This window comes from Gorilla gorilla, chromosome 15, assembly GCF_029281585.2.
Source record: "Gorilla gorilla gorilla isolate KB3781 chromosome 15, NHGRI_mGorGor1-v2.1_pri, whole genome shotgun sequence".
Lineage (NCBI taxonomy): Eukaryota > Metazoa > Chordata > Mammalia > Primates > Hominidae > Gorilla > Gorilla gorilla.
This window is the reverse complement of record NC_073239.2, coordinates 35997326-36011530: the sequence shown is the minus strand read 5'-3', so window position 1 is coordinate 36011530 and position 14205 is coordinate 35997326. Positions and strand designations below refer to the sequence as shown.

Sequence of the window (14205 nt, the reverse complement as noted above, 5' to 3'; positions counted from 1 at the left end):
GGATCTTCCTGAGGTCACACTCGCCTTCCTTCTGTGCCAGAGAATGATTGTATTTGAGCTTCACCCCTCTGTCAGTTCACCCTGCATGGCAGTGTCCCAGGCTGTAGCTCCCTTTTGTCTAAAACAGCCCACACTTAACAGTTTTATGTTTGGCATCAAGGAATCTACAAGGAAAGGAATTTTCTCAAGCCACTAAAATCCAAGTCAGAAGGGAAGGCATTTAATTACTCCACTCACCGTTCTCCAAAGTGAATCAGATTTACAGTTCTTACCCCTTGCTGGAAGGCAATGTCAGAAACAGTACCTAGACAGAACCGCTTCAGAAATCAGGTGTTTGCAACTGCGTTTTATTGAAAGAAAGAGTGGAGGGGTTAACATGGGGCCCACCTCACAACCCACTCTTCACCCCCAAAATCACGCAGGGAAGGGACTCAGGAAAGGGAAGCATGTGTGTGTTGAATAGGAGCCCTAACTGCAGTTACTTCTTTCACAGCAGGGAAGGAAGAGGGAAGAGGCAGCTGTGGAGAGGATGAGGTTGAGGGAGGTGGGGTATCTCGCTGCTCTGACCTTAGGTGGAGTCCTCCACAGAAGCATCGAAGTGGACTGGCACATATGGGTTCCCTTCACAGGCCACAATGATGTGTCTCTCCTTCGGGCTGGTCCGGTATGCACAGTTGGGGTACCTGGAGCCGTTTGTCAGGCGGCAGTCTGTGATGTGCATGCTGGAGTTGCTCTTGTAGCAGTTGCCCTGCCCGTTCTTGCAGGTGACCTTTTCCTGGAAACAGACATTCTGGACATCTACCAGGGGCTCGTGCACAAAGGTGTTCACTGGTTTGCATCGCCCCTGTGTCATATTCCGGCGCCTCATCATTTGGTTACAGTAGGTGGAGTTGCTGCTGGGGGAACTGTCTGAGTCCATATGCTGCCGCTGGAATTTCTTGGCCCGGGATTCCTTGCCCAGGGAAGGCTGGACCCAGCCCAGCACCAGCAGTATCAGGACAAGCAGAGGGAGCAGGACAAGAGACTTCTCCAGAGCCATGGTGGCCTCACTTTCTCAGAAAAGCCTAACTGAGAAAAGGAGAGAGAAGGAAAAGAGCCCTCTTAGAAAAAGAACTCCAGCTCCCACCTGTGGCTTGCCTGGTTTACAGTTTCTGTTTCAGGTCAGCCAGAAAGACGTCCATCCCACTTCCTGAGGTTTTTCGTGTAATGAGACACTCACGTGTACCCTTTTCCACGAGCGTTTTATTCCCACTCTCCAAAGCGAGGTCTTCCTCCCCTCTAGGTGGTGACCTACAAAGTGACCTAAAATCCTGTCAGTTCCTATCTTTGAATACTGGAGTTTCTTTGATCCAAAATACGTTTGTACCCAGTGCTCAAATGGCTCATCGAAACATCAGTTTGAATAAATCATGAACCAAATTGTATCCCCGACATCCAGGACCATGGGTGACAGAGCCTTGTTGTCTTAGAGCATAAGGGAACTCAGGCCAGTGCCTGACACTGGCATCATAAAAGATTCTATTGTATTCCAAAGAGAAACGCTGGCCTCCCCCAACTTGGAGGCTCCTTCTTCTGCAGTCCCATGGATGCTCTGCAGCCTGCACGTTCCACCCTGACCCCTCTGCCCCCAGCTGATGTTTGCCTGGGCCACATTTTTTCTGCGCTAGCATCATCCAATCTTTCTCAGTGCTGTGGACTGGCCCTAGCTCCCTCCTCTCCAACCCTGAAGCAGAAGCAGCACCTGAGAACACCTCTTGGGCTGCTTACCTGGATCTGCAGCTTGGTGTCTGAGAGAGATGGAAGGCCAGTTTCTGCAATCACTCAGCTCCTGGGGTGTGGACCTTATACAGATTACAAAGGGGTTTGGCTTCCAAGAGGAAAAGGGTGGGAGGAGCATCTCGAGCTCAGTTCAAATAAAATCAAGGACGTGAGGAAGGAGTGGTGAATCACCCAGGCCGCCGTCTTTCCAGGGCTGCTGAAGAAAGAGCCAATCTTTGCCTACGTTAGTCTTTCTTCCTATGTGAACCACATCTGTCTGCTGATGCACAAGGAGCAGCAGAGAAAGCCACTACAGCACTGGTGCCCAAACCTGGCACACTAGGAACAAAGTCCTTGTTACTTCTTCGTGGGCGTTTTCACCAAGTCGACTTGGAGGTTAACAAAGGACGCAAAGGAGAGGTTCTAATGGGAGATATGGAATTCTGGCCAAAGCTATTCCAGGGCTCCTAGGGAGCAAAACCCAAGTCTCTTTCTAGGAGGGCATTCTCCCAACACTACCTCTCCCGGGGATGGGAGGCGGGGTCGGGGGGAATGGAGGCTGTCCTGCTGCCCCCAGCCGGAAGGCTTCCCAGATCTGGAGAACGGGGAGTAACTGAATAGGGAGGAGGAGGAGGCCTCTAGGGTGCGCTCACCCAGTTCTGGCCACTTCCCACCCACCCTCCACCCCTGCTCTGGGGGCATCGAGAGGATGGGGCTGTTCTTATCTACAGTAACCACTGACCCTGTAGGTCAAAATCGCATAGAGGAACTAAACTTAAATCCCAAATCTCAAATTCTTTTTGGGGAAAAAATACAAAGAATATCATATTTGTTAGCAGCAGAATGCCCTCCTAGAAAGAGACCTGTTTTTTTTTGCTGAGTAACAATTTGGATACCTCTAAGAATTATCAAAATATCCCTTCGTGCTCTGTATTCAGATTGTTTCAGCCTTTCTGTGTAAAAAGTGGCCATAGTGAAATTATCTGACCTACCTTGTGTGATTATAGGTCGTAAGATCCTCATTCCAGAGAGGGTCCTGCCCCCCACACCCAGAAAAAAGGACGAATGCTCAGAGAGGCCAGGAAGAATCTCGACAGGGAGGCCTTGCTGGGTTTCCACACTCAGTCTATTCTCATTAGATCACCCTGTTGTCCAGTCATATTTCTACACAGCTGTTCATACTTTGTTGATACCCAAGTGTAAGAATGCCCACTTTCCCCTGTATCTTTGGGTCCTCTGAAGGCTCCCGTGTCATGTAAAACTATGATCAAATCAATTTGTATGCGTTTTTTCCTATTAATCTGTCTTTTGTCAGTTGATTTCCAGCGAACCTTTGGAGGGTGAAAGGGGAATTTTTCCTTGGCCCCTGCAGTTTCCTTACTCCCCCAGCCCCCACCTATATTTTATTTTTCTGAGTCTTTAATAATAGTTTTATTCTCTTGAATAGTCAAGTTAGAATGTGTTCATTCATTCATTAAACTGTGGGATACAGACATAAATAAGGCACAGGACTCACCTGAAAGGCGCCTGGTGGGATGGTTTGGTTAGTCAGGTGGACCCCTCTAAGGCACTGGGCATGGCTGCACAAAAGTGGCCTCTACCCAGCAAGATGATTTGAGAACCACAGTTCAGATGTGAACAGATCTTCTGTAACTATAATAAGGCTCTTCAACAGCCCCTGGCCCTAGGAATCCTGAAACTACAGGAAGCCGTTTTGTCTATTTATGCATAGCAATCTAGACAAGCCCTTGGAGCTTTAATTGCACTTCATGGGGAACCATCAGAAGCCCTTACTGCAGCCTTATCCTTGACCCAGTTGCAAAGGCATAGCCCCACTTGTCTTAGGGCAGTAGATGCCATGGCAACATTTGCTGTTGCTTCTGCAGAACTTGTTCTAGGCTCCCTGCTTGACCTCCTGGTTTCTCACGCAGCACAGGCGTTACACCTGACTGAGAACTCACTGCACATTTCAGGCAGCCGATTAACCTCTTATAAGATTCTATCCCTCTCTCCCTCTCATAAATTACTACTCATCTCTGCAACACACTGAATTCTGCCACCCTCTGTCCCTACCAGAAGGGGAGCCTCTTGATTGTCTTACCTCAGTAGGAAACATTCTGCATGTCAGTCAGATTTATTAGCAACTCCTATTGAGAACCCGGACCTAATATGATTTATTGATGGATCATACCCCAGAATTGAAACTTGAAGTTAGTACACTGAGGAAAGAAAAATCAATTCTTCCTTTACCCTCCTAGAGGGCTGGGGGCCCTCTAAATTAAAATGACAAAAGACAGATTTAACAGGAGAAAAGGCATAAAAATGTAATTTAATATTAATATTCTACACGAATATGGAAGTCTTCATAAAAAAAGAAGTGAAGACTCAAAGAAGCAATTAAACCTGGGAGTTTATAGGCCATTTTGACAAAGAAAATTGTGCAGAAGTGACAAGACAGTGTTCCATGAAAGGGCCACATATGTGAAGTGGCCCCAAATGCTGAAGGAGCCTAGAAACTAAAGAAAGGCAGACAAATTCAGTTTGTCAGTAAAGGTTGTTTTATTCTACTGGGGAACTTATAGCCGGAAGTGTCGTCTTGGGCAGCAGCAAGACAGGTGAATCTCAGCACTGTTATTCCCCAGACCCAGAGCTTATATACCATAGGGAAAAGGGGTACGTGCTGTATAGAGACAATGAAAGGCAACTCTTCAGAACAGGCAAGAATGCTGTGTTTGTCATAGCCCATAATTTGCATGATAACGTTAAGGTTGTTTTGATCTAAAGGCAGGATTTCTAGTGAATACATGTTCCTACACTAGAGACAGTAAATAAAGTAGAAATCAGGAGGCATTCCCGGGACATGGTTAATCAGACATCAACATGGTAGACTAGCATTCAAGATAGAGTCACTTTTGTCTCTGCACATAGGAAAGGGATTTTGAGCTTCTGGGGAGGTTGCGACAAGCGGACTAGGAAATGTATAGTATATAAGGGTTGTTTAGTAAAGTTTGTTAAGCAAATTCAAGTTGGTTGTCTTCTCCATTGATAAGTCCTCCGTGATTAAGTCCTCCTCTTCCTGGCACAGGAAAGGGAGACATCCATACAAATGGGAATATAAATGGAAATTTCTCTTACAAAAGGGAAACTTGGCTAGGCATAGTGGCTCACTCCTGTAATCCCAGCCCTGTGGGAGGCCAAGGCAGGCAGATTGCTTGAGTTTAGGAGTTTGAGACCAGCCTGGGCAAAAAAACCCTTTTTCTACAAAGTATACAAAACTAGCCATGCATGGTGGCATGCTCCTGTAGTCTCAGCTACTCAGGGGGATGAGGTGGGAGAACACTGGAGATGGAGGTTGCAGTGAGTCGTGATTGTACCACTGTACTCCAGCCTGGGTGACAGAGAGAGACACTGTTTAAAAAAAAAAAAAAAAAGGACATTTATAGTTCTTTCACAGCAGGGAAGGAAGAGGGGAGAGGCAGCTGTGGAAATGATGAGCCCTGTTTTTTGAGTTTTTCCTGCATTTACTGTTTTTCAAAATAATCAACTCAAAATTATTGAGCTGGCATATTCTGGTTCCCTACATTATTAATAGGCTATGCTACCCCTATTTTAAACTCTTCTTAAGAAAAAGTCTACTACCTGCAGTAAAATCAGCCCAGATAGCAAAATGTATTGCATTTACTAGAATTTGTCACCTAAACAAAGACCACAGAGCAAACATATATACAGACTGCAGGTATGCTTTTGAAATAGCATATGATTTTGAGATGCTTTGAAAATAGGCATTAGAAGACCGGGCACGGTGGCTCGTACCTGTAATCCCAGCACTTTGGGAGGCTGAGGCGGGTGGATCACCTGAGGTTGGGAGTTCGAGACCAACCTGACGAGCATGGATAAACCCTGTCTCTATTAAACATACAAAATTAGCCGGGCATGGTGGCGCATGCCTGTAATCCCAGCCACTCAGGAAGGCTGAGGCAGGAGAATCGCTTGAACCCAGGAGGCAGAGGTTGCGGTGAGCCGAGATCGTGCCATTGTACTCCAGCCTGGGCAACAAGAGCAAAAACTCCATCTCAAAAAGAAAAGAAAAGAAAATAGGCATTAGAAATGGACAGCAAGTTAAGGAACTTTCAGATGCACCCCCACTTCCTAGAGAGGTGGCTATTATATAGGTAGAGGTCCACATAAAAAGAGACAATATGGAAACTAAAGGAAATTATCTAGCAGATCATTATGCCAAAGAAGCTACTTTAACCAAGCTTATGACTCTATACCTTTAAAGGATAAATCTCTGGGGGATTCAAAGAGGCCATTATAAAATATTGACATTTAGCCCCTGATTTTGAAAAAGAATGGAAAACATCTAGTTGTACTCTTCACTCAGATAATTCCTGGTGCTGCTTGGTGACACCAGATGATTTCAAGCAGATATTACTAAAGGAGTTCAAAACATACCACCCCAAAATATGCCATTCTGGCATATGGATTATTTTGAATTTTAAAAGCTCTTGAAAAACAGCAGATGCAAGAAGGGCACTCTGATCTTTCTAAAAGCAGGATATAATGCTTCCATGTAAAAGGGACCCTCCCTGGAGGAAGGAAGACATTCTTATTACCAGAGATGGGGGCAGCTGAGGTTGAGAGAAAACTACAAATAAACCTTGTTAAACTAGCCCTTATCTCCCTAGCCACTTCTCCACGATTAACAGCCCTAGCCCATATCCCTTTGACTTGTTTTCACAATTTACTGCTCTTTGTCTAACTTAGTATATAAGCATCCACTCAGACTGGTTCATTTCCAGAAGGCTTCCATGCCATGTAAAACTTACATTAAATAAATGTGTACGCTTTTCATTTTTTAATCTGCCTTCTGTTACAGAGCCCCGCCTTAGAACTTAAGACAAATAAGAAAGATATTTCCTCCCCTACATTATCTGGATTTCTCCATGAAACATCCATTATGGCATAGACAAATTGGTTACTATCTTAAGTAAACACTGGTAGGAAAACTTTGAAAAGACAACTGAGCTTACTTTTGGGTCATGTGTCACCTGTCAAAAATATAACTCTGGAAAAACTGTAAAGTTGGGACATGGCCAGAAACCAAAGCCTCTTTGGACACCTTTGGACTGTTACATGGAATAAAACCTTAGACAAGTGTACATTTTAGCTGAGTTTATTTGAGCAAAGAAAATCAGAACAAAACAGAGCAAACAAAGCAAAAACAAAACAAAAAAAAACAGTTCAAAAATCAGGCACGATTTGGAACTAGAGGAAATTCAGAGAACTCCAACCAATGACATAATCTGATAGCATTTATAGGAGACAAAAGAAGCATGGTACAGAGGCAGCTTCATTGGTTACAGCTTAATTGGTTAACTGGTTACAGAGTCTCCTGCAATTAGTTAAAGCTCAGCTGCAACATATTGTAAGCCTGTAAACAACTAAGCCTAACAGATCAAACAACACACCGTATCTGTTTGATCTGTTAGACTTAGTGCAGGAGCCCAGTCCAAATCAATGGCCTTGCTTAAATTTTATTTCACAAGACACTTCACCGGCTTTCACTCTCCCTGGGATTTGAATATGTTTTAGATATTGTATGTCTGTTTTCAGGATGAGTTGAAGAATTTCTTTGCCAAAAAGCTACAGCCCTTACAGCCGTGAACAAGCTGCTTGATTTTGTGTTTTCAATCTGGGGCATCCCACCTTTTATATCAAGTGACTGAGGAACACACTTTAAGGCGACCTTTATAAAAGAACTCTTACTCAAAAACTATACCATCCTTACCACCCACAAAAACGACCCATGGCATCCTTAAATTAAAATAAGCAACAATTTCAGAAACCCTTGAGCTCCCTTGACCAAGAGTATATCCACTATCCTTTACGGATATACAGGCCACTCTCTTGGAGACACATAGGTTATCCCCCTATGAGTTGATACCAGGAAGGTCCATGCATTTAGAGATTTCACCTCCAATACTAGAGTCTGTCCTACTCCATGCAGACATGACAAGATACTGCAAGGGACTCATGTATTGTACCTGGTCCTATCACCGACAGGTTAAGGTCCCCTTCCTACAAAATCTTCCTAAACAACCTCTCCATGATCCTCAACTAGTGGATTTGTCTACTGGAAGAAAAATCAGAGAATAACTGCTTTTGAACTTCATTCAAAAGGAAGAGACCTTATCAGATACTGTTAACAATAGATACAGCAGTGAAACTCCAAGGAGCCAACCTTTGGGTTCATGTTTCACAACTGAAGAAGAGATTCAAAATTCCACACAGTTGGAAGGCCACTTCGATTTTGTCTGCACCAGTGCCAACGCTTCTTGTGATACTTAGGTCAAGGACACAGGCAAGGTTAAAAAAAAAAGACTATATTGCTTCAAAAAAAAACCTATTAATATTTGGATCTCTAAGGTCCTCATGGCCTATGGGATTTGTTTTCTTGGCCTAGGTTAAGCAATTGGAGTTCCTGGTTCTAAAGCATCTCAGAGGGACTATCAATTGTTCTTATTTTTCTGATAGTGGTCATGATGCTAGTCTGTTCCGTTTTATCCAGAGTTTTAAATGCTTCTAGCAGCCACTCTGTCATCAGATGATTGCCATAATGATACAATAGAAAGATCAAGAAGATCTTACAATCCAGGTCACTATGAAGGTGACTGAACAATTTATGATTGGTGAAGATGTGAAATTCTAACTTTCTCTGAGTTGGTCAACTTCTCAGAAGTCAGAGAATGACCAAAAGGAGGGACTGAAAGACTGACCATACAAATGAACAATGGCCAGACCATATATAAAGATGGAACTCTGACCTGTAGTCTCCAGCAATAAGTATGAGAAGCCAACCCACTATATACAGCAAACAATCCAGGAAGCCAAACAACTCCTACAGCAATTAGCCCCAAACAGCTAGGACTTGATTACTCCTATTTTATTTTTTAATGTTTTCCTTGCTTGAAAGTCTCTCTTTATGGACTTGATTAATAACTGAAAAGTTCCCTAATATTTATTTCCGCTTCCCCAAATTAGGACCAATCAGAGAAAGCCAATATGCATCCCTAATCCAACACATAGGATGCCCTGCTTCCAGTAGCCCACTCACAGCTTCTGCATGCCGCAACCTGCAACCAGAGCATCCCTGAAGCCTTTCCTGTTTTCCATTGTGAAGATTCCCACTCTCCTGCCTGCTGTGAGTGTCTGCCAAATGCAAGTGATGGTGGTTACCTTCCATCTGTGGCCAACTCTGAATAAACAGCCTTTGCTTATTCTCATTTGGGTGGCTGTGTTCATTTCCACAAGCTCTTTAGAAGAATAAGGAAGTGGGTATGTACAGGGTAAGGACGTTTTTACAAGAAAAGCTCAGATAATCTGAAGGATGTCCTATCATTAGGCTGGCTCCCAAAGCTCAGCACAGCCCCCCAAATACACAGGTACGAGCACACACACACCCTGCATGCACATACATACAATATGCACACACACATACAATAGATGGTATTCCGGGATTCCTTTTGAACCCCAGAAAGTGAGAAGGCAAAGGAAAATTAGAACAGGAAAAGACGGAACAGTGGGGGCAGACAAAGGGAGCGGAGTGGTGTTTGAAAGTTGAAGGAAGTGAGGGGAAAGAATGGAAGAACCAGCTAAAGGAGACCCGAAGCCCGTGCTGTCCCACGCCTCTCACCCATTGCCTACAACCCAGATGCCCATGAAGATAAAGTAGGATAACAGCCAAGATGACATCCCTCAACTCATTCTCTTTATTTTTTATTTTTTTATTTTTTATTTTTGAGACAGCTGTTGCCCATCTCAGCTCACTGAAACTTCTGCCTCCCGGGTTCAAGCAATTCTCCTGCCTCAGCCTCCTGAGTAGCTGAGATTACAGGCACCTGCCACCATGCCTGGCTAATTTTTGTGGGGTTTTCTTTTTAGTAGAGATGGGGTTTCGCCATGTTGGCCAAGCTCGTCTTGAAGTCCCGACCTCAAGCGATCCGCCCGCCTCGGCCTCCCAAAGTGCTGGGATCACAGGTGTGAGCCATCACACCCAACCAACTCTTCCTCTTTTGTAGGAAGCTCATTTCTGGCCTGCAGAGTCCTCTTCCCTGAATCGTGTGCGCTTAGGCCACTTACTGGCTAATGCTGACCTATGATGGATCAAGGAGCAGAACTGGGCAAGAGGCTACAGTGGAAGTGGCAGAGTCAGAGACCTCCATCTTAAGTTCCCTCCGTCTGGGGACTCTTTCTCTCTTCTGTCTCTCAGTGGCCTCAGACATTAAAGAATTTGGGACAGATACATTTAAGAGTTCATTCTCAGCCATGTCTGAGGAAGTATGTCTGAGTCTGAGGGCGTTTGAAGGCATGTGAGGGGCAGGAATGCAGCTTCAGAAAAGCTGTGCTTCGTCTTCAGGTCTCAGCCTCTCCTTCCTGAGCTCCTTCCCTGTCTGGCTTCTTCCACACTTCTATAAAGAAACTGTCTGTCTGTCTTTTATTCTTAAGAATCCAGAATCATTTAGAACCCAGTCAGGGCCAGGCACGGTGGCTCACGCCTGTAATCCCAGCACTTTGGGAGGCTGAGGTGGGCAGATCATGAGGTCAGGAGTTCAAGACCAGCCTGGCCAACATGGTGAAACCCCCGTCTCTACCAAAAATACAAAAATTAGCCAGGCATAGTGGTGCATGCCTGTAATCCCAGCAACTCAGGAGGCTGAGGCAGGAGAATCCCTTGAACTGGGGAGGCAGAAGTTGCAGTGAGCCGAAATCACACCACTACACTCCAGCCTGGGCGACAGAGTGACACTGTCTCAAAAAAAAAAAAAAATGTAGCTCCTATTTAAAAGGACTTCACTCAGTGAGGGTGGATATAGCTGAATCATTTTCTTGGGGAGAGCATCTGCTGGCTCCCCAAAATCTCTTTGCAGAAACTTGTGATAAGCCTGAGTGTGAAGGAATGGTGTGAGGGGGAAACATCCAATTGCAGGAAGGTGAGAAACAAGGAGCTGGAGTCTGGTGGGCTCCAGAAGGTATGAGTGCAACTGGCCTACCTCATGTTCTTGGGAGCCTGAGTCTCCTCCTTAGAAAGTGACTCTGCAGTGAAGACATCAGATTTCTTAGTACTTTTCCCAAAATGCCAACTTCTCTGTCACTGAGCATGGCTGGGCTATCCAGGTCCCAAGTTTGAATTTTTGAAGGGAGGACAAACTTGAGAGTTCAAGGTGGTCTCCCCAGACCACAGTCATGTCAGGAAACCGCACCAGTGACTGCCTGCTGCCAGGCTTCGGTGAGGATATGAAGGGAAGTACATTTTTGCCCTTTTCACAGAGTGCCTGGAAATGAATCTCTGAAATCCTCCTAAAGCCAAAGGCAGCCCTAGATGGTTAGAGCTACACCACACCCAAGGGCTCAGGGCCCCAAGGAACCTCCTTAGAGACAGGCTGTGGGAAGGCCCACCCCTCCCATGTTCTCTCAGGAAACACATCTGCCCCCGTCCCAATCTGCACAGTTTTCCTGACTGGAGCAAAGGCCAATTTGAACTGCAGGAGCTTGGGAGATTTTATGATCCTATGGGCTAAAGAGTCTCTTAGGAGACAGTATAGCCCCTCAAGCCCCATCCAAAACTAAGCATTTACGGGCCTCAACTGAGAAACCCCCTCCCCAGTGAAACATTATGCAAGTTTTTCCTAATTTCTGTCTCCTGTCCACATTGCAACGTTTTGCCTCATGTGACAAACCAACTACTGAAGGGGAAAATGCAACCATGGCTGTGCTGGCTATCATTCGTGTGTTTATTCCCCTTTTATAAGACTCTCCACCTCTCTGTCCATTAGGCTCCCACCCCCACCCCCAATCCCACCCCCACCCCCACCCCACAGTATGAACTGGGAGAGAAAGAGGTTCTGACGCCTGAGCCCCTGGCCGAGGCCCAGCAGGCACAGGTTCTACTTCCCCAGACAGTGGCTCTGACTGGCCTGTGAGCACACCAGGTGCAGTCAACAGTCTGGTCTCCAGAACACACAGGGGGCCTCCACCTCCTCTGGTGCCACCATCCCAGCCTCCTGACACTATCAGTTTTCCTCACTCTCCATATGTCCCTTCCCATCCCACAGACCAGCCCTGGTCTTTTAAAATGGAAATCAAATGTTGCCAGGGTGTCTATAGAAAGATAGAGACTTCGTTATCTCTGGTTCCTGATTACAGAAGACCTGATTCCCTTTCAGCCTGGGTTGTTCAGTGGTCTCTTGACTTCATCCATTTTCTGAGAACTTTTCCTATCCCTGACTCAACCCAACACCACCATTCACCTCTAGAGCAGGCACCAGTGCCTCTCATCCGTTCCCGAAGGGACAGCCCACCTGCCCCAGCCCCTCTAAGAGCTTATTGCTGAGGTCGTCAAAGTATGAACTTTTGACCAGGACTCCCACGTGAAAGAAAATATGGACATTTACCTTTGAACTCAAGGAACAAAAAGACCCAAGCAATGGAAAGTAACTTCCACCCATTGGAGGAGACTGAGGGCCGGGGCAGACCAAGGTCAGACAGCACCTTGGCAGCAGAGGTGGAAAGCATCCTCGGTCCCTGGCTTCCCCACTCTGTGGCAGCATTCTCACTATACCATGCTGGCAAGTATGCTTCAGGTGGGGAGACTGCCTCCAGGATGTGCACTCAAAGGGCTGAACTTATGGTGAAACTGATCTCTTCTTTTAGGTCTGGATTTCCCCTAGAGTCCCCCCACATCTCTTCCTGCTGGGAATTGTGGTGGGAGAAAACAGATGGCTTTGCTGCTGACCCCTTCCGAGGAGTTGCAGGATTGGGGACTCCTACTGAGGTCTCATTAGGGGCCCTTCACTGGCGCAGCTGGAGTGTGGGTGAGCAGGTCAGGCCTCCCGCTCTTCAGTCCATGGGGGCATTTGTTGATTCCAATGCGACACTGGAGGAAGGGAAGCCTTCTTAGGGGGACGAGGCCTCTAGGAGGACACCTGCTCCAAGCAGTAGCCTCCCTGTCTTTGAAGAGGTCTCACACGCTGGCTTCATCAAGGAAGCAAGGTCTGGAGGAAAATCATTGCTTAGAAATGTTTCTGGCTGGGCGCAGTGGTGCATGCCTGTAATCCTAGCACTTTGGGAGGCCCAGGTGGGCAGATCACTTGAGGTCAGGAGTTAGAGACCAGCCTGGCCAACATGGCGAAACCCTGTCTCTACTAAAAATACCAAAATAAGCCGGGCGTGGGAGCACATGTCTGTAATCCCAGCCTCTAGGGAGGCCGAGGCAGGAGAATTGCTTGAACCCAGGGGGTGGAGGTTGCAGTGAGCTGAGATCATGCCACTGCACTCCAGCCTAGGTGACAGAGTGAGACTCTATCTCAAAAAAAAAAAAAAAAAAAAAAGAAAGCAATGTTTCCTATCACATCTTCCATCTCCTGCCTCCTCCTTCTGTTAATCTTGAGGACTGTCACAATGGCATGACAGCACCTCTTTTCCCATAGGAGGACATATTGCCAAGGGACAAAGCACATGGATGGGGGAGGCTATCAGGTCTATCAAGGTGAAGAGAGGCCAGTGTTATCTCATTTAGAGAACAAGACTCACATTTGCTTAAATGGAGCCTGTTATCTGTCACTAAATCAGTCTTCTGACCCATTGTCTGACCTGCTTCCCTCACTCCAATCCAATCTGGCTGAATTCCTGCCCACTGAACATGGTTCGTGTCACACAAGTCTGTGTGAAGGGAGTCCACCAACAGGCTTTATGTGAGCAACAAGGCTGTTTATTTCACCTGGGCGCAGGTGGGCTGGGTCTGAAAAAGGAGTAAGCAAAGGGTGATGGGATTATCATCAGTTCTTATAGGTTTTGGGATAGGCGGTAGAGTTAGGAGCGATGTTTTGCAGGCAGGGAGTGGATCTCACAAAGTACATTCTCAAGGATGGGGAGAATTACAAAGAAACTTCTTAAGGGTGGGGGAGATTACAAAGAACCTTCTTAAGGGTGGGGAGGTTACAAAGTACATTGATCAGTTAGGGTGGGGCAGAGACAAATCACAATGGTGGAATGTCATCAGTTAAGGCTATTTTCACTTCTTTTGTGGATCTTCAGTTGCTTCAGGCCACCTGGATGTATACCTGTAGGTCACGGGGGTATGATGGCTTAGCTTGGGCTCAGAGGCCTGACATTCCTGTCTTCTTCTATTAATAAGAAAAACAAAACAAAATAGTGCTGAAGTGTTGGGGCGGCAAAAATTTTGGGGGGTGGTATGGAGAGATAATGGGCGATGTTTCTCAGGGCTGTTTCGAGCGGAATTACGGGTGGTGTGGGAACCTACAGCGGGACAGATTTAACTGAAGAAAGATTTTGGGGTAAGGGGTGATATTGTGGGGTTGTTAGAAGGAGCATTTGTTGTATAGAATTATTGGTGATGGCCTGGATGTGGTTTTGTATGAATTGAGA

The 14205-nt window shown here is 46.0% G+C and overlaps 1 protein-coding gene across 7 annotated transcripts in view; it reads right to left on the bottom strand.

Annotated features, from left to right (window-relative positions):
- Positions 1 to 326: 326 nt before the first annotated feature.
- RNASE1 (ribonuclease A family member 1, pancreatic) overlaps positions 327 to 14205 on the bottom strand; it is a 249634-nt gene continuing 235755 nt past the window's right edge. Inside the window, exons 1-3 of one of the 7 annotated variants that reach the window (XM_019010157.3) lie at positions 1768 to 2355; positions 1220 to 1302; positions 327 to 1068 (exon numbers count right to left, since the gene is read on the bottom strand). In XM_019010157.3, coding sequence (XP_018865702.1) covers positions 569 to 1039 — 471 coding nt within the window. In that variant the 5' untranslated portion in view covers positions 1040 to 1068; positions 1220 to 1302; positions 1768 to 2355 and the 3' untranslated portion in view covers positions 327 to 568. Of the gene's footprint in view, positions 1069 to 1219; positions 1303 to 1767; positions 2356 to 14205 lie in introns of those variants that run through there. The other 6 variants (XM_019010159.4, XM_019010156.3, XM_004054855.5 and 3 more) reach the window with 6 other exon arrangements.